The 20355-nt window shown below is 43.6% G+C and overlaps 4 protein-coding genes across 4 annotated transcripts; 3 read left to right on the top strand and 1 right to left on the bottom strand.

Annotated features, from left to right (window-relative positions):
- Positions 1-21: 21 nt before the first annotated feature.
- On the top strand, positions 22-1532 carry O0I10_009682 (uncharacterized protein; the record flags this gene model as incomplete). The annotated part of the gene is made up of 6 exons (XM_058489669.1): positions 22-121; positions 183-341; positions 410-526; positions 591-1091; positions 1148-1285; positions 1339-1532. 6 exons carry the CDS (start codon positions 22-24, stop codon positions 1530-1532), a joined length of 1209 nt encoding a protein of 402 aa, XP_058339545.1.
- Positions 1533-3121: 1589 nt separating this feature from the next.
- O0I10_009681 (uncharacterized protein) lies at positions 3122-5092 on the top strand (the record flags this gene model as incomplete). The annotated part of the gene is made up of 8 exons (XM_058489668.1): positions 3122-3361; positions 3413-3625; positions 3693-3868; positions 3927-4098; positions 4150-4265; positions 4336-4455; positions 4508-4743; positions 4809-5092. 8 exons carry the CDS (start codon positions 3122-3124, stop codon positions 5090-5092), a joined length of 1557 nt encoding a protein of 518 aa, XP_058339544.1.
- Positions 5093-11507: 6415 nt separating this feature from the next.
- Positions 11508-12815, top strand: O0I10_009680 (uncharacterized protein; the record flags this gene model as incomplete). The annotated part of the gene is made up of 8 exons (XM_058489667.1): positions 11508-11586; positions 11651-11719; positions 11776-11867; positions 11925-12071; positions 12138-12333; positions 12392-12494; positions 12551-12654; positions 12724-12815. The coding sequence occupies 8 exons, from the start codon at positions 11508-11510 to the stop codon at positions 12813-12815; spliced, it is 882 nt and encodes a 293-aa protein (XP_058339543.1).
- A 162-nt stretch (positions 12816-12977) lies between these two features.
- O0I10_009679 (uncharacterized protein) lies at positions 12978-20162 on the bottom strand (the record flags this gene model as incomplete). Its single annotated transcript, XM_058489666.1, has 15 exons — positions 12978-12996; positions 13057-13345; positions 13402-14014; positions 14071-15762; positions 15820-16050; positions 16113-16411; positions 16477-16702; positions 16759-17947; positions 18013-18278; positions 18336-18533; positions 18594-18935; positions 18995-19108; positions 19176-19425; positions 19487-19543; positions 20083-20162. 15 exons carry the CDS (start codon positions 20160-20162, stop codon positions 12978-12980), a joined length of 5865 nt encoding a protein of 1954 aa, XP_058339542.1.
- Positions 20163-20355: the final 193 nt, after the last annotated feature.

The raw sequence follows: 20355 nt of genomic DNA, 5'->3' as shown, positions 1-20355 counted from the left end.
TACCGACGAGCCCCCTTCCCTATGGCGAAACAGGGATCCTTCTTTGTGCGATTCCGTAACTTTGATGCCTATGCGAAAACGCTGGACGATTTTCGGGTCAAGACAACGGCAGGAGCTACTGGTAAAAAAGAGAGTCAATGACACCACCACCTACTTGGATCGTAACTCGTTGGTCTTTTTAGTAACCGTCATCAGCGCGTTGATCATATTCTACCTTGTCCTTTCCGAGCTCATTGCATATCAGACGTCCACATGGCAACCAGAATTAGTTGTTGACAAGAGTCGCAAAGACAAGATGACCATTCAGTTCAATGTGACCTTTCCAAAGATGCCTTGCCATAGTAAGTACTTCTCTCCCCCGCTCGTCTCCATGGATACACAAGGCATGTTTACCTATGCATCATCTCAGTGCTCAGCTTGGATATCATGGACGATAGTGGAGAGCACATTAGTGGATATACACACGACGTGTACAAAGTACGACTGGATTCAATGGGTCAATTGATTGACAAGCAAAAGGAGACAAGTAAGAAGAAAAAGAATGGATAAGAGGGATGGATGAATGGGAGACTCATTTTGTCTTTTTGTAGAACTTGGTGACAATAGCCATGGCGCTGAAATGGCTCTTCAAAAGCAAGATGAAAACGAATGTGGAAGTTGCTATGGTGCCACGGCAGTACGACCCGATGGCTGCTGCAACACATGTGATGAGATTCGAGAAGCATACGCCAACATGGGATGGGGCATGGGCGATCCTGATCAATTCAGTCAATGTGTGCGAGAGAATTGGCGTGAAAAGATCGAGAAACAATCGAACGAAGGGTGCAATATCCATGGACGTCTTTCGGTCAACAAGGTGCGAGGCAATTTCCATATTGCACCTGGAAAATCATTTCAACAAGCCAACATGCATGTGCACGACTTGAAGACCTATATGCAAGGTGCTCCTGACGGCCATTCATTTGACATGTCACACGAAATCCATTCCTTGACATTCGGCGATCTTGTGACGAATCATTGGGTGACAAGTCGCGCATTGACAACCACCGTAACAGATCCCCTGGCTGGTACAGTGAAAAGATCGGATAAAGGTATAATGATGATACGATGCATCTTTTCTTTTGCTGATTCTCGCCCTCGTTATTAGTACGCACCGTCTATCAGTACTTTTTAAAGATCGTATCCACCGAGTTGCTTCCACGTTCTGGTAAATCGGTATATACCAATCAATATTCAGTGATGCAAAATGATCGTGTGTTGGGAGATCATGCTTCAGGATTACCAGGTAAGTTCGATTTATGGGGATAGTGATTGGAAAGCTCATCCAATACAAATTAGGCGTGTTTTTCATCATGGATATTTCACCTATGCAAATCATCTATCGAGAAGAACGTTCTTCCTTCACCAGCTTTCTCACTGGAGTATGTGCTATTGTCGGTGGTATCTTCACCGTAGCAGGGCTTTTTGATCGCGTGGTCTATCGTGCAGAGCGTGCATTGAAGAAAAAGAGAGATTTGGGTAAAACGTTGTAGATAGATACTTTTTTTTTCCTGCGTTCCATCATTAAAAATTGTATGTGTACTAACATGGATGTGGACTGGTTACGCTTTTAAGTTTCGAATCTTCTTTCATTCCTTTTAGCCATGAGAGTAATGGGCAGGATGCAGATCACACACACAATACACACACCAAGACAACCATAAATGGTGGTTGTTGCTATCATTTCATTGTTGTGTATCACAGTCATTGTTCCTATGAACACGTTTTGGCAGTCTCCCCGTTATCCATGATGATGGCTTTTTCATGTGCGGATAAAGTAGAATATTTATGATATAAGTCAGGATACAAAGATGGCATTCTGGGGAAAAGATTCGGTGTAATGATGCAATAATGCAAAGTAGAGATAGTGATGTGGGTCTGTGCCTTTGGAACACGACAATATTGCCGAACCGAAAATCCATTATTGTTCCGTCTGATGTCGATAGGTAAGATATGCCAAAGTCGTGCCGCTTGATATCGATTCTTGGGCTGCAAAGATAGATGCGTGACGCCAAGTAACTTAGAGACCAACTTATACAAAGATCACTCGTACCAATATAGAGCACTAAGACGTGGTATGCCGGATTCCCCAGTCACCGTGTCATTCCAAGACTGCCGTAGATTTCGCCAATACTGGAATTCACTAAACAAAAGAAAACAAGTGTCAGTGTATATATAAGGTCAAATGACTCAAATTTTTCTCATCAATGTAGAGCACCGCCATAATGTCGATTCTTTGGCACCATGAAGAGCACAGCATATGGGAGAGCAAAAGACAATATTGACACTGGAGCCACGGCCTATCGTTGGGTTGTGTAAAGAAGATCCCATAGGACGCTATTGTCACCAGCTTGGGAAGCTGGCCAAGCTCCACAATGCCAAGCTGACCAAGTACAAATGCCATCACAAAAAGTGTCCCAAAACAAGAGTACCCTATTGTCACTCCTTCTTCATACCAGGAGCCAAGTCAGTTCGAGATGAGTGGAAGAGTTCGATGAGTGGAAGAGGTTGAAAGAATACGGTACGCAGCAGGTTCCCAAAAAGCCGTTGCGGAGTATCAAGGCAACCACTCAGGTTGCCATTGCAACAGTCTGACAATAACCAGCAGCAAGGCCTAAGTCTGAAAACCCTGCCATGCGAGTCGACGTGCAATAACAGGGGGTCATCTATCCTAGTACACGTACCCAATGGTCTACTGCAACTGTAGTATATAAAATGGGAGTCTCAAAAAGGATCTCAAATGCACGATATGGGGAACCCAAAGACAACAAGGATGACGTATAATGGTAGTGAGGAAAAGGGTCGCTATAGAATATCTCAATAAGAATAAAGCTCGCTACACTATAAAAAAACATGCTCACACCTCTTTTGGGATACGATTTAGGCTGAGAGGAATGGTGGCACTTGTGTTCATTTTTACAAAGGTAACTTCAGTGAGAGGAAAATGGTGCGGTACTCTTTTGTCCGGTCATTGCATCCCTCAACACATATGCACGCTTGCATCAATTCAATGTGCGGCATAGATTTCCGCAGCTGCAGATCACAATCCGCCTTCGTCCTTGACCCTCTTCCTCTCTGAACAATGGATATTGACGGCTATCGACACACGTATAGTGGGCACGACAAGTACATTTTGTTCTTCACCTTGACCGATTTCAAACATTGGGACTTCAAGCACTTTAAAGACCAATTCACCAAAACTACCAATCCCCCGTCAAAAAAAACGCTCGAATCTGCTTACTTGAACGCGCTTGACACGATCGCACAGCACCCTAACACACCAACAGCCGTCAAGTTGAAAATCGAAGATTTGAAAGATACAGTAAGGCTGCATAACATCAAAAGCTCTTACGATGCTAACTAAAAACACTAGAAACATCAACCTCCCATCAATAACAGCTATCATATCCAGCAAGGGGATAGCTCGATTGTCAGTTTTGGTGAGTCGTCATCTAATTCTACGACAGCGGTACATCAAGGAGAGCCCGATGTTCGATCACGAAAACGCCAAAAAACAGCAACCGGCCAAGTTGACGATCAAGCTGATGGCAATTCGCATGAAAATGAAGACAATGATGATGAAAAGGTGATGAAAAGCTTATATGATTCCAGCATTTATCACTGAGCATATGTCGGATTGCATCTATTACTAGTGCACATTGATTTCCAGCCCACCACCGATGTTGAGAAAACCAGAGATCCATCTTGGTCCAGCACTTGATCTTGAAGCATCCACCATTGCCAAGCGTTTTTACACGTACAAGAAAGAAGTGGTTACACAGGAGCGAGACACGACTTTTTATTTTGAAACACACTTGCATGATTTGTTGTAAGCATCCAACACCTTCTCTGTTGATACATCTCACGATTCTCAATCAAGAATTTAGATCCTTGAATCACATTTTGTTGCTCAAACCTAGCCAGTATTCTCGACGACAGCTCGACATCTTTGGCCGGCAAGCACTCGACTCAATGTACAACAATTTTCTTGATAACCACTGTTGCTTTGACAGCGCCCTTGACCTTGAGTTTTTGAAGGGTCTTACGGAGTGCGTAAAGGTATTTATTGCAGGATTCATGGTAAATTGTGGTTATTAAAGGCAATAGTAGGTTCTCAAGCGTCCTGGATTCGACCGAGAGTCTGTGGTGGCTTCATGTCTTCAGTTGATCACCCAGTACAAGTTCCAATCATTCGAGTATCGTGCAATACGTATGGTAATCAACATGTGAGTAAGATTGCTACAGTGAAATCTATCCATGGCATTGACCAGTGTATCCATCCATCATATCTATTAGGCTTGAGGAGTTCCCATCTGTGCCAATGATCAAGAAGTTGGGTGAGCATGACATCATTGCTTTGGTTGTGGACATCATTTTACGTCCGATTTTCAGTGGCTACTCGAGCAGATTACGCTGGTAAGCGGAAAGGTTCGACTTTTTGGTATTGGATGGCTAATTTAGGAAGTAGGCCAGAAACAAATGCCGAAGAACGCAAATGCCGCACGACTCGTGTTGAGCGCCCGGATGCAATACTAAGTGATATCGAGGACATGCAATTTACCAGGAGCAGGGTATTCGGAGAGGTCAAGCCTGAAGATGCAGACAGCCGGAGCATGGGAGTGGACTTTGTCCGTATAGCTGTTTTCGGCAAAGATGCAATCGACCATCATAAGCTAAATAAGGTGCTCTTGTTTCAAGTTATTGGTAAGACCTAGCAAGATACACATTGTCTAGGTGGTTGAAGAAAGCTTATTTTTAACATCGAGTAGGATGCAAGATCACCTTCTACGTCCAAGCTTTATATGATGAAGGAGTATATGTGCTGGCCGAACTTTGTCAAGTCACTCTCCCTACTTCGCTCCAAGAACTCGCCAATCTTTTAAATGATCTTGCAAAGCTTTTGGATGTATATCAAACACTGCAATCAACGGGGCCTAGTCTTGATCACCAAGCATGGAAGAAGAATTTTCGGGAAACGCTGGATACACCTCGATTCCGACAAGCTTTGCAAAAGTATTCAAGAAAGAATAGGTTGTGTTTAGTCCACTTGTAAATATTCTCGTCATCTGTATTAATGTATATACATACCCACCAACTATATGCTTATTATACCATCGCTGGTCGTAACTTGTCACAGCTGAATATGTTGGAATGTCGTCCTGGTGTACCAATTTCAAGGATACATACATAGAGCATGATGGCTTATTGAGTCCATGCAAGGAACCAAGCTCATGCAACTACCACAACTGTTGGACATTATCACTTTGAGTTTATCTTTATTATAAATACGAATGTTTATTAAACATGTCTCAATCCATTGAGAAACGCCGAGACTTATCATTTAAGTCGCCTATGAACCAGGAGCAGTGACGGATGTAAGGCGACAAAAGTAGCAAAAGTCTCTCGATACAAACGACGATGTAAAGATGCATCCCGTTTCCCCACCTTCAAATATCGCGTGTATTCCCCTGCAACTCAACTTCACCCAGTCTCACCATCAATCCAGAAAACAACCACCTGATCCTCATCTTGCAAACGTGAGCTGATAGAATGGTATGAATACTTTAATTGTTATGTTGAATACAATGCTCATTCAATGGAAGTCGAAAAATAGAGCGTGGTAGTATGGGTGCTTATCATCAAGTGAATACGATAAAGGAATAGCATTGCAAGTTGAATAAGGTAGCGGTGAATCACTTTAGAGTTGACAAGTATCATTGTGTCATTGTATCCTTGGTTGCTGTTGTCATAAACATCTCCACCCATGAATGCAAAATAGTTGTTGCGTATCTTGATTTGAGTTATTCCAATACCATCCATTGCTGTACAACACCACTCGTCACTGCCATCCCATCAACCATCATCCGCAGCTGTATCATGTGACATGACCCATCCTTCCTGCTGACAACGTGCCAAGTAATTGAAGCAACATCCAACATTTCTCATCACTGCCCTTGAGTGCACCCATCCATCCATAACCATTGCAAATCCAATGTGTTGGTTGAAAAGAGCCATGTAATCGCTTCCTTTTCCATCCGGCTGTTGTTCAATCACTGCTTGGTCATATTCTATCGCAGCTCAACCACATGAGGATAGCTGTATCGAGGAGTAATTGATAGCTGATATGGCATCGTCCATAGGGATCCGTATGTATTACATGTACGTAAAGCTGCTTCTATACAACGGCTATGTCCTGTTCACGTAAAAGAAGGCTGCATGGCAAGTTGCTGCAAGAAACTTGAGACGATGGAGTAAAGGCCTTGCTAATGGATGCGACTGTTACGTTTGGTCGTGCAAAGGAGTGCGCAAGAGCGTGTGTTGTAGTAGAGTGACATGATTGTGAATGCTGTTTGAGACATTGGAGTAAATAGCAATTGCTGGAATGAATGCTGCTACGTTTGGTTGTGGCCGAGGAGCGTGCAAGAGCGTGTTGTGTCAAGCGATTCAAGTGTTGTAGTAGAGTGACAAGAAGGCTGTGTACATGCCATGGACTTGACATTCAGTCAAAGACAATCGGATCAAGGCATTCGTAGGGTTGACATGATGGGTTGAAGCAGGACAATCGTTCGCAGGTCGTAGTTGTATACTTAAATGGGGCCAACAGTTGAGAATGAGAGGAAGAGGAAAGAAATCGAGAGTGGAAGAGTGGAAATTAAAATGAGTTGAACTGATGTTGAATGCTATTTCTTTGTTTGAGTGTTGCTGAATCAAATCCTCTCGGATGGAGAAAGTTGAACGATGGGGATGATGGGCTGGAGCAGGACAATCGTTCATATGCATTGTATTGGGCAACAAAGGTGAATGGGAGGAATGGGTTGCTAGCCGGCATTACAAATAATCAATCAGTTTGATTTCTCTAAAATTGGATGCTGTTTTGTGTTTGGCGTTTTTGGAACTATACCTAAATAGTGTACAAGTATCATGCATCCCCTCCGCTGACTGACTCAAGTTACACAACACGACCCTCGGCAATCTTTGGCTCTCCAAGGTCTAGCTATTTGACAATGAACAAAGACCACTCTTCATATAGCATCACGCTTACAGCATAGTGAAAACATAAAGGTGCCTGTATCTCCAAACTTTACAATGAAACGTGGGGTCTTTCATAGCGCAATGTGCTCGGCTTGGCCAACAGCACCTTGTGTGCAAGTTTCACGGTCAATGTCGCAAACAGCCCAAAAAATATTTTTTGGTCGTCGAAAAAAAATTCAAGAGGTCGACCCCAGGATCCAGTTGGCTGGTAGCGACATTGCGAAATCTGGGAATGGCCACGATGAACGTGAAACTTGCACACAAGGTGCTGTTGGCCAAGCCGAGCACATTGCGCTATGAAAGACCCCACGTTTCATTGTAAAGTTTGGAGATACAGGCACCTTTATGTTTTCACTATGCTGTAAGCGTGGTGGAGTTGCTTTCTCCTAGTGGATGGTGTCAGCTGCATTAACGGAAAGATGAAGAGCTGAGTGAAATGGCACGTGGTGGTTACACAAGCACGTCCTTGACAGGTTGCTGCACAAATGCATGATGATGATGATGATTGCCTTTTGTGAAGGTACGTAAGTAAACAACATCCAATAATGAGAAGGCTGTTCGTTATGACAACGACAATGACAATGAATTTATACAGGAGCATTTTGTATGATTGCTAGGAGGGTCGTGTATTGGGTTGCACAAATCCTGGAGTGTCGATCGGCATTGATGTGCACGAGTTTGGTGGGCGTCAATCCCGCCCCAGTAAAATGATGTATCGCTTAATTACAAGGAATGTGTTCAATTTAACTCTCGAGTAGTGGTCGTTACTGTTGAACCAAGAGTATAGGCTATTGTTGAGGTACATCTTCACAACAGCAACTGTAGCAAGCGGGGTGGCGCGTAGTGCACAAATTGGGAACACTGAGAGGAACAACAGAGAACCCCTTCTTTCTTCACTCCCACTTCACAAAGCAAGGTAAGCTTGCCTCCATTTACAAACTACAACACATTAACAGCTGGCATTCCTTTCAATGTACAACGTCAATTGGGTGAACAGGTGGTCAATGGCGACACTTGCCAGTTGCAGACATTCAACAACTAGTACGCGTGCGATCTACCCCATGACTCAAGCTCTCATTATAATACTACAACAAGTACGTTCAATCGCTGCATTGCTTTATTATTCAAGTTGGACGTTGAGATACTAAAGATTACATGTAGCTTTCTGTTCTCTCGCTTATACAAGGTCCAAGGGGGGCGTCGTGTGTCGTCTGTATTCTTCTTATGGTTGTTATCAACGAGATGTCCGTACACGTTGTTACTTTGGGTATGTCTACACGAAAAGCGAATGCTATCCTTGTTATCTTACATTGCATTTGTTGCAGCTTGAATACATTGGATTATGGTACCTGCGACAGCAACAAGACATTGATTTCAAAGCATGAATGCTATACGTTGGCTCAAAATGGTACGCATGGTATGGGATCTACAACGCAAGACTTGTGGATTAACGAACCTTACAATGAAACAGCAACAGCACAATATGGATGACATGGAGATAAGGTTTTTATTTGAGCAAGGATGGTATTGAGAAGCACCCAAGGTAAAAGTGTTCATTATGGGATGTGTCGCATGCAAGTGCACTTACGATGGAAGGTGTGTAATGACAACAGGATCAAGAGACTTTCCCTCGGTTATATCATGTCAAGAATGTTATCGTACCACACAGCGGGATTCATTGTCGATGATGCTACCTTATCAGAGGATGCTGCAACATGCGATGGAAAATGGGAATCTGCTTCGTCATTACATTCACGTACTACCATAACACTCAATGCTCCACTTGAAGGATCGCGGCACATGATTCAAATCGACAAGGTTAGTAGCTGTGGCAAAGGAGTACATGAAGATCCTGACGCTTGCATGTGTTTTGGATAGCGACGACAGCGATGATGAGGATTATCAATGAAGATGGATCATTTCAAGAGAAAAAGTGAGGAGAGCTACTTGTGGATTGGACAATGAGGAGACCGATTATGAGCATCAGGAACCACGCCCGGCAAATCTGATGATTGGATGCATGGCAGTAGTTCTTAGTACTCGATCGAATGATGGAAACCAATAATGCCACCACAAACAACGGACAACGGCAACAATGACCTCGCATCCTGATCACGATCCATCGTCATTTTCTCAGCTGCGAGTACAATGGATCCAAGTCGTCATCATATCGATTCATCCCTTATGTGGTTCATTCACCATTGTGCTCATCACCCACACGACACGACACTGTTAGTAATATAGTAGACCTGTACTCTTGACTCTATTACCCGCAATAATGGATCATACGTGAATAAAACATGCTGAATGATGCCTTCCAGTTTGCAGCGGTTTATAGCAATTCGATATGAGCTGTTTAATGTTTACAAGACGATGATCCTACGTTTGTTTATGTAAGGAGCATCATAATTGATGTCAAGAGGGTAAACATTGACTTGGAATAAAAATAAAGAGATCTTCTATACGTGACAACAACGTGATTGAATCATTCGGAACGTCTTCTATATATCCAGCTCCCCTACTACTTTACTTTATCATGATGGCAATATCTTCATAAAACCAAGTTTGATAAAAAAAAAAGCTTTGCGAGGCATAGCACGAACATTCAAGATAGACCGTATGTCGAAAGCACACGTAGAGAAGTCATTGCAAATGCGGATGACCTGCTGCACCGGATCATCTTTTCATCTTTTTGACACAGAGAGTAGTACACGTGTAAAATACAAATCATCAAAAATAAAAGGGTGTTTATAATCGATTCACTGTTCTCGTTGTCTCATTGTTGTTATGGGTAGCAACAGTCGCTATGGTCACGTGTGTAACCATGGCGACTTTTTAGGAGCCGCCAGCTGAGTTGTGGGGACAAGTATAAAAACCAAGAACGCGCGGCCCCCATTTTTTTTCTTTTTCTTTGTGGCAACGCCCAGCCTTTGCCATCACGGTACTTGGCCCGTACCCTCCTCCTCTTCCTGGCAACGCCCAACCTTTGCCAGTTCACACGCGTGCCACACCAACTCTGTGTGCGCACGTCCCAGTGTGCCCCGCACTTCAGATCGTTTTACTTGCTCCCCGTATTCCCCCCCCAGCAGTAATCTTTCTGTGGCGAAACCTAATTGAGGTCGATGCTAGCTAAGACCTCCTCCTGGCTGGAATTAGTGCCACCAGCTATAGGGGCGGGGATGGTGTGGCAAACCTTCACGTTGGTCATCCCTGTGAGTACACAAGTCCTTAAGACTTGTCGAAACCAATTGCCACTTGTAGTTTTCTTGTTGTCTTTTTAAATAAACGTTCCTTTTAAACCAAAAGCTCTTATATAATGTCCTTTTATGTGATAATACAATAAAGCAAATGATAATACAAAGAACTTTGGTCTAATGAAGGGTTGAAAAAAGAGATCTCGTGGGAGAGAAAAGTTTGGTCCAATGAAGCGTTGAAAGAGAGATCTGGAGGGAGAGAGAAGCTCGCTCTAATGAAGCGTTGAAAGAGGGATCTCGAGAAGCTTGATCTAGTGAGGCATTGACAGAGTCTTGAAGAGAGAAGGGCTTGGATCTACTGAAGTGTTGGAAGAGAGATCTGAAGAGAGAAGAGCTTGCCATAATGAAGTGTTGAAAGAGGGAGAATCTTTGTCGATCGACGCGTTAAAAGCGAAATGCAAGTGATAAAGTTGAAGGGGAAGTACGTTTCAAAGAAGAGTTGAAAGGGAAGCACGTTTGGATCGTTGTTCACGATGTCGCATTCGCTACAGGTACGCTCCTTCTGATGCCTTGATCGCAAAGCAGAGCGTGTTTTTCAACTAGTTGATCGCGGCGTTGCGAGGGTGCTATGCTGTGGATTTGTTGTATCCTGGCAACTGCTGGTTGTGATGCATGTCGTGTGCCAAGTCCTCAAGTCATGATCTCCATATGTATCCTACACCTTGAAACATAATGCGACGTCTTTGTGGTACAATGTATCAGTGCGCTTATCTTCCGAACAAGATGCATGGTTGCACATTGAGAATCGAATCGTTTATCCGGGCCTACTGTACCATTGCAGGATGATTAGTAAGATATAGGATTACAATCGATCCAAAGTCTTATCCTTATGATTAAGGACTCCCCAGTGAAATACTTTTGTCCTGTTGCAATATGAAGATCATGTTCTTTTAGTTTCGCATGCGTGTGTTCATGTACCTAAGGTCTTTGGTGGTGCCTGGATGATAACAAGAAGCAGCAACTTTCAACGTGACATGATCAACGAATACTCTCACGAGTGATATACATACCATCCTTTTATCGATAAGATGATGTTACTATGGGGGTGATGCTCTCTAGCGTATGTACCAAGATCCCTGCTTTAGAAAGAAAAGCCGATGATCCAGCTGCTCCGAAGCATTGGTAGATCCAAATGTCTTATTGGCTTGTAGTCATTTTCCCGCTCTTTATCGCTGCTTTTCCATGACCAAGAAACTATTGACTTCAGTTGAACGAGACTTTTTCCTCGACAAGTTTGACAATTTCCTCTTCGATTGCGATGGCAAGTGTGCCTTTTTTTATTTACGTTCATGACATGAGGCTAACGTGAATGCATGGATTCCCAGGTGTCCTGTGGGATGGCAGTGATCTGATACCTGGGGTGGATAAGGCTATGGAGGAGCTTCGTAAAAGAGGTACGTACGTCTATTGTTAGTAAGACAAAGACGCTGACCATGGGGGGGATGATTAGGAAAGAGGATTTTCTTTGTTACCAACAATAGCACAAAGTCGCGTGCGGCGTTCCTTGGCAAGTTCAAGGGTTTTGGCATTCAGGCCTCGTTGGTAAGTAGTTTCAGGGCAACAACATAGGAAGCATGTGTTGACGCATATGGCTTGTAGGATGAGATCTTCAGCTCGGCTTTTGCAACAGCCGCTTATCTTAAGCACGTGGTCAACTTTCCTGATGATAAAAAGGTGTACATTGTTGGCATGTCTGGTATTCGAGAGGAATTACAAGCTCAAGGCATCCGTACATGCGGTGCTGATGTAAGTGTATTGTTGGCCCCTATGCTACCCTTGAAATGATAATGAATGATGATGTTGTTGTTGTAGGAAGATAACCATGCCGAGTTCAAAGGAAAGATCGACCATGACCCTGAAGTGGGCGCTGTTGTGATTGGCTTGGATACTGCCGTCAATTATGTCAAATACGCCAAGGCATTCACTTATCTCAAGAACAACCCTGACTGTCACTTTATCCTCACTAATGGTGATACCACATATCCCACAGATGGCTCAATTCTTCCAGGTAAGCAGAGGCTTGTCAAATAGGATAATGGCTGGATGGTAACCATGATTTGATTTAGGTGCTGGATCCATTGCCTCTCCTATCATCAAGGCACTCAACCGAGACCCTGATGTTGTTTTGGGAAAGCCTGCACAAAACATGTTACAAACCATTTTCGCTGAGTACGTGTATAGGAACGTTGACTGGGATTGTGGATGTTCACATGTTACGTTTATAGGTATCATCTTGACCCCAAGCGAACATGCATGATTGGTGATCGTCTCGATACGGATATCGAATTTGGTGTCAAGGGTGGCATCGAGACATTGTGTGTGTTGACAGGTACGTTCATGACAGCACATGGTTGAAAAACACATCCACTCATCCTTTCATCATTCATCCCACACCTAGGTGTCACATCCGAAGTCGAAGTTTTATCATCTTCAAGCGAAGTTCGACCCGATTATTACATGGATAGCTTTGCAGGATTTGCACCCCAATAGATTGTAATAGACTTTACATAAATGGGATCCTCCCACTTTGACATGTTACCGTACATACATAACCCCATGCCCAATGTTGATTTCAAATGTGGAAGGAAAAAAGATAAACAATGCTTTTTACATTATGGTACTATTACTTATGATACAATCACTTTTTTGTTTCTATATCTGGTTGATGGATCTGCAAGTGTCACGAGACCAAAAGTTAGTAAAGTCCAACCAAGATAATTAAAAGACATACCTTGAGACACTCTCGAAGAGGCGTTCAATATCGGTAGCGCATCGAGTGAAGGCGTGGTTCCAAAAGTTATACCTTGGATTCTTGATGAGTTCAATAAAAGTGATGAGAAGACCCCAAGGGTGTGGACGATTCACAATCAGCCTTTCCAGTAACACTCGCGTTATTTGCTCTTTGATCGCCTCCTGATCACTCTCAGCAAAAAGATACAAGAGGACACAGCTGAAATAATGAGTATGGCTGTTGGGATATCGCAACTGATTGGCAATGGCGCTCAAGAATACGTATCGACCTACAGGTTACAACACCCATTAGATCATGCTGCATTATGACTACCTTAGTACTCACCTTCTGGATCCAAATCGGTCAACAAATGCTGATAGATTTCCATGGGTGCACCTTGATTCACTGGGATACCAAGCGAGATTCCCTTGACGCCCACATAGAAAACAACCGAGTTCATCAAAGGAATATTGTATCTTCCACCTTGTTGATCCACGTTGTTGTTGCCGTTGCCGTTGCCGTTGCCGGATTGTAGCTTTTTCACCAATTCGGTTACAAATCGTTTTGGCATATGCGCATTGATAAATCCATCAATCTCATTCTTGGCACCGTTCGCTACGAGGGGTCCCACATAATCGGAAAGAATACGGGGTGCTTGGTTGATTTCTGGCAAAAGATCGACCTTGAGATTAGGTGTGAATGGATCAGGCAATCGCATATTGCGTGGAAAAGCACTCAAGATGAGGTTTCGTAGCTGGATGCAAGATTCAGGAATCACGTCGCAAAAACTGAAATGGTAGTCGCACAAGAATTCAGGGAAATCATGCAGTAACACCAACAAGATACGCAGCGATCCCCGATAAAGCATACGCGTCGTATCTTTGAGTTCCACGCCACGAAGAAAAGGTGCCAGGAATTGGAATAAGCATATGAGAAGCTTGTGGAAACTAGACCATCCCTATCAAACAGAAGGTTAATGGATGATGCACACGATAAGGATATCTATATACTTACTTTTTGATTCTCCGTCAAGAGTAACTTGGGCATGAAGAGTCTGTGCGATATCAGTTGAAGCCATGCAAATGTAAATCCAGGGAAAAAGGTAGGCTGAAGTGTATGGAAGGTATTGCTCATTGCGTTCAATATAGCAAGGTAGGATGATTGGAATTGCTGTTCAGCAGCGTGAAGATCACCAAGCAAGCAAGTAAAGAGTCGAAGGAAAGGACGTTGGTTGAATTGATGGCGACCTTGTTCATGGTGTTGTGCAAGGACGAGTACAATGACTGATAATACCTTTGAGAATTGATTGACCATGGCGGCTGAGTTGTTTGACTCCATTTGGATCTTGAGAAGCCCAATGACAAGCTTGGAGAAGGCATCAATGAGCTGATAAGGGACACCAGGTGATTGACCAGGCACTTGTTTCAACTTTGCAGCACGATCCACCGCCATTTCCACGCATAATCGGAAAAACAATGACGACATATCCTCGCTCTTGTAAATCACTTGTTGTGACAATTGCATAAGGAAAGTGTTTTGGGCCTTTTCAGTGGTGGAGGGATGTTGGCAAAGACGAATCCACTCGGCAAAAAGATACTGCAAATGCTCTCGAAGACCGGCTTCCTCATCTTGGATATCCTTGCCACGATTTTGGTTGGTGCCATGTAAGCTTTCCATCAACACAAGTACGCTGTCAGGCACCTTGCCACGCAATCGACTAATGGCTTCCAGAGACACAACAAAGTCTTGAGGGCTAGCAATGTTTTCTTCAAAGATGCATGTATGAACAAGCATAGCAGCAAAGTCAATGGCAACCATTCGTCCACTATCAACAAGTAATCCGAGTTCTTGATCTTGTTCAGCGATATTGATCAACCCAGCTTTCATCAATGCAATCGTGACAGGCACATTGTATTTCCTCTCATCATCCACATGCGTAAGCCAATAAGTAACCAGGGTGCCAACATTGGGAGACACCTCGCATAATCGTTCCAATAACACAACGTACATCTCCCGTACAAGCTGAGTCTCGCTCTTGTATAATAGGGATACTACTTTTTGGGCAAAAGCACGTGCCGTTTCCACCTTGTCAAAGCTTGATAATGCCAACATGGGCACTTGACGAATAATCACACGAATATCATGGAGGGGCGGCAATGATGCAAAGTTGGGTGCATTGGTTTGGCTGGCAAGTTTTTCCAATTCGGCAAGGTATTGGGTGAAGCGTTCAAGAATTTGATGGGCGTTGGGTTGAATGGGCATGCCATCATAACCAGTATTGCCACCAGCACCAGCAGTAGTAGGGGCCATTGCATTGTAACCATAAGAGGACATGGCAGCCGTAGTAGTAGCAGCAGCAGCATCAGCACGTGGTATCGGTCGATCTGCATCAGGGACTTGTTGTGCTGTTCTTGGGATACGTGTAAAATCTTCATAGACACGTAATTGATTGGGTTGTAATCCACTTGTCTTGGCTCGCAAAGGTTCAGGAAGCGAAGCAGGGTATCTCGTCATTGAATACACTTCCAAATCGAAATAAGGTTGACCAGGTCGCTGCTCACGATGCTTCTTTCGACTGGCATACGAGTTCCTCAGCACCTCGTCAATGTCGCCTGTTGCCTTTTCCATAGCCACCTTTTCAATCACTGCACAAACAAGATCCAAATTGTCGGAAACCGTCAACAAGACCGCTTGCTCTGCCATGGCCTAAACAAGGTAGTATGTATCAGTAATCATATAAGGGAGTCGATCATAACAACATACGTCTGTCAATCCATTGGACATGAATATAGCTCGCAAATTGGTCACCATGCTCATACGAAGCGGTTCTTTACATGTCACCATAGCCAAGCTTCCCGCTAAATTTTGTGCCATCCAATGAGCCGCTTTACGCATCTTGTTTTCATCAGGTTCCACCGCCAAATCTTTGGTGACAAGTTCACGTGTAGAAACAGCCGCAATGGCCACTGAGCGTTCAACAACAGGTTCAATAATCTATTACCAAACGAAGAAGAGATCAGTATAGGGTTGATGATGCGAATCACACAATAACTCACCTCGCGTATTGATTGCATAATGGCTTGTAGTACCCATCGCTTGGAAGCGGGTTGTGATGAATACAAGATGATTTGTGGGTTGAACACGAGATAAGGTGCAATGTTGGGTATTGAGAATGCTGATTCATCCATCTCCGTCGCCGTGCTTGTTCCATCCAAGACTCCACCACCTCCTGGAAACATCATACTGGGCCCGGGGAATTTACCAGCTGATAATTCATGCATCTTTTCCAAGCCTTCAGGTAGGCCACCTGCTTGTTTGGAAGGTCGATTCTTGAGAATGGATGTCGCTTCGATTTCTACAGGATTGTGTGTGAGTGATGTTCTCCCCCTAATGGACCAAGTGATGTGTGTGTGCACATACCTTCAAGCTCAAGTGACAACCCCTTGCATAATACTTCAATCTCAAACTTTAGGTTAAGCTTCAATTCGGCACACTCATAGAGCTCGACCAACAACTTGAGGATCGCCATCAACCATGGATTGGGAGGTTTGAACACGACGCTATTGTTGCATTGCTCCAAGACTTTGCATACAAAAGGAATCACCACGATCAAACGATTGCTATCAAAGCCCTCCAGTAAGAGATCCTAATATCATCCCATGTTAGTATCACATACGTATACGTATACCACCCACACCCTACCTTGAAGGCAATATTCTTATGCCGAATAGGTTTGTTACGAGCCAAGGTAATTGCACCAAGCCATGATCCAAGATTCTTTAGCAAACTTCGCTCCGACGATGACTTTATAGTCTTTTCAGAATTGAGCAGGATTTGAATGTTGGCATAGGTATCTCGCAAAATATGCTGGTACAATAATCGGCTATTCATGGCATCCATCACCAAAAGATACAGCTCATGATAATTGGGCTCGCGGCTGACACGTTTGACAACAAGGTAGTTGCTGAACCACAAGTAAGCAGTCTTATCAAGCACCTCGGCCAATTCGGCTGTCTTATCTTGAAGATTGTTGCGAGCGATATTGTTGATGATGAAGAGGATCTTGTCCTGGATAGCCTCTGTGGGTGTCTCATAGCTGATGTTATCAGATGGCATATCGGGTAAATGAATGGATGTGAAGGGTGGTTGTGGTTGTGGTTGTTGTTCAACATCAGTAGGACGTGCTGCTGCTGCTGTTGCTTCAGTCAAGGATGAAATATCAGGGACTTGAGATGCTTGTTGTGTGGGTATATCTTGTGGTGGTAAAGCATCTCCTGCTCCACTCTCAGGTTGAGCTGATTGCAATGATGTGCCAATGAATCGTACCAAATCTGGATTTGCTTGTTGCAGCTGTGGGATCTGAAGTAAATTGACACAATACTGGGGCCATTCGGGTAACCGAGATTGGAACTGAGACAAGGCTTGTAAACCGAAATTGAACATTTTGGAGCCTGCTGGATTGTGAAGCGCATCAAGGATACATCGAAGAGCGATACCAAGAGGCACATAGGAAACCAAATGATGCTGTACGAGTGATCCAAAAAGCGTGCTGGTAATCGAGAGTTCCTTGTCAGGGTACTTTGGGAAAAAGTGGTATTCATCGAAAAGGTTATGGATCATGCATGCAAATATGTCCTGCTCACGAGCTGTCTTTGATTGACTAAAGGCCTTGAGTCGTTCCACCAATTGATCCACACTCATTTCACCACTGTAGATCCGCTCGTAATAGGAATTGGCCTCGTTTTCAATGTCTTGACTAAAGGTCACCTCCGCATCATTCGATCCTCTTCCTCCTTCCGTATTGCCGCGAATATTGATCAACTTTGGATAGGATTGAAGACACACTGTTTGCACCTCTTTGAGAAGCTCCGTATTCTCTGCAATCATAGGACTATCCTTCACATGTTAGATAAAACTCCTTCCCCTCCCCTCCTTATCCCTATGTTCTCCATTTACCTTTCACCAAGCACCTTTAAGAAAACACCAATGATCTCCACGGGTAAAGGAATTGTCTGCGGTGTGGCATTGGCCTCTTGTCGTGATATTTCAGCCGCCACCTTTTGACTGAGGAATTCCAAACACACACGAATGAATGCATCCTTTTGCTCAGCAATCTTTTCTTGAAGCCACTTTTCCAAATTCAAAAACTCGCGTCGAGATGCCAATGCTGCCAAATCAATGGAGAAGAAATAGGGCTGCAAGTTCAACATGTAATCGAGGATCTATGATGAACATCATAAGTAAACATGCTAATTGACCATCCTTGCACTTATACATACTTTAAGCTCATGAGCAATATCCAATATCCTTGATATCATGTTGGCATCCGTACTGTACATATCCATAATACTCCTCGTGAAGAAATCGGGATTGATTTGCCACATCTTGGTAAGCACCAATGGACTGCTGCTGTTGCCTGTCATGTACATCAACAAGAGGCGCCCGAGAATATCCTTATGGTACACTGGCATCGTTATCTAAATCAATGATTAACATCTATACTACTACCATCCTCCTCCTCCTTCATAATAACTTACCTTGGATTGAAGGAAACCAAGGAATACCAACTCGGGAGCCTTGTTGACCATCATATCCGTAAACACCTTGACATCATCCACGATGGCGGTTTCTGCTAACCCGATGACGCATTCGATCAAATCCAAAGAGTTCAATTGATTGTCCATAAATTGGGCTGCCAAGTTTTGGATGTGTGTGCTGGATTCGCCAAAGTCATCCATGGTAATCACTTTTGCCTCCGAACATGCTGGTAAACTGAGAAGATCGCTGGGAGCATTCACCATTTGATAAAGTGCACCAAGTTGACCTTTGAGATTTCGCCATTTGCCGAAAAAGATGTTTGCAGGAAATGGTTCAGAACTCTAAACCTCTTTAATAAGTCCTCCTCCTTCTCCCTATTGCCGTATACAATGAAATTTACCTTTGGACAATGTTTCCATGCACGAACAATGGTTCCCAAGCCCTTGGCATCATAGACAAAGAAATGTGGATAATCCAAGCTCTGCATCACCTTTTCCCAATCAATGGTAGGTACCTGAAATAAACCAAGTCAATGGGTGTGTGTGTGGATGTGGGGTGTGATGTAGTCCCATATTACATACCAAATCAACAATCACTGCAACGAAATTTTCCACATTCCAATTCGATTCTCCGGATGTGGTGGTAGTACCATGGATATCTGCATAAGCTCGCGCCATACATCCCAACGCGATAGCAACATCCTTTTCATGGATATCCTTGACAACGTCTGCCAATAATTCACGGAGTGTGGCGGAAGAATCACAGCATTCGCATCCGGCTTCAAGTAGCCTTTTGCTCAATATATTTTCCCTCGCATCAATATCGTCGCCCCTACACACAACAATGCAAATTAGGATCAATCCTACCATCATACCTTCTTGGTTCTCCTTACATTGTCTTCTTCAATAGAGTGTCTTTAAAAAGTAGGCTTAACAACGCTGTCTCGATCCTTTGATGCGCCCGTTACTATGGGGTATGCTAACCGGTCGGTTAAGAGTCAAGTTGAATTATGTTTGGGAGTCCATATATGTATATACATACCGAAAGTGCGATCGTCAAAAGAAAGAGAAAGAGACTAACGTTCAAGTAGTTGTAGGCTGTTGCAAGTGCTTAGACCTAATGGTAAAGAGGTATTGGTAAGATGGGGGGGGGAACAAGGATTCACGCGCACCATCATCTCTCTCCACATGCCTTTGAAAAGATAAAGCTGTTGCTGAACAGTAATCGTTTCTCGTTTGGAAAGGAAAGTTGAGAAGCAGTCGAGATAATAAAAGTTGAAATGCAAAAGCAAGTGTCGATGGGCAATGTGTGCTGCTGTCACTGTAAATGCCGGCTAGTCTTTTTTGAGATTACAAGCAGTGAAAGTTGCCGAGTAAAAAGACGTTGACAAATGGGTTTGCGTAATGTCGCTGCTTTTGCAAGTGAGCGTGTAAAAGAGAGAGAAAGAAAGAGAGGGTGAATAATACGAGGAAAGGAGATGTATGCTACCAACCAAGCAAGCCCAAATCTAGCTGAACTGACTCTAAGCTTAATATGCCAGTAGTCACGTCATGCCGCGCGTATTGCATTGCCCCCAATGTTGAATCTGCTACTAGGAGCCTTGTTTCACTTTTTTATCGGTTGACTCTTTGCCTTTTTGATTGTCCTTTAACACTTTTTGATTCTATACTCTATATTACTTATTGATAGTCGATCTCTCGTGTGGGATTGTGTTACCGCACACAGCATTTCCGCTCTTTTCTCTATTCAACATGCCTTGTT

This window comes from Lichtheimia ornata (assembly GCF_029851405.1).
Source record: "Lichtheimia ornata isolate CBS 291.66 chromosome Unknown scaffold00058, whole genome shotgun sequence".
Lineage (NCBI taxonomy): Eukaryota > Fungi > Mucoromycota > Mucoromycetes > Mucorales > Lichtheimiaceae > Lichtheimia > Lichtheimia ornata.
The sequence above is the reverse complement of the archived record's forward strand: the minus strand, read 5'-3'. Positions and strand labels throughout refer to the sequence as shown.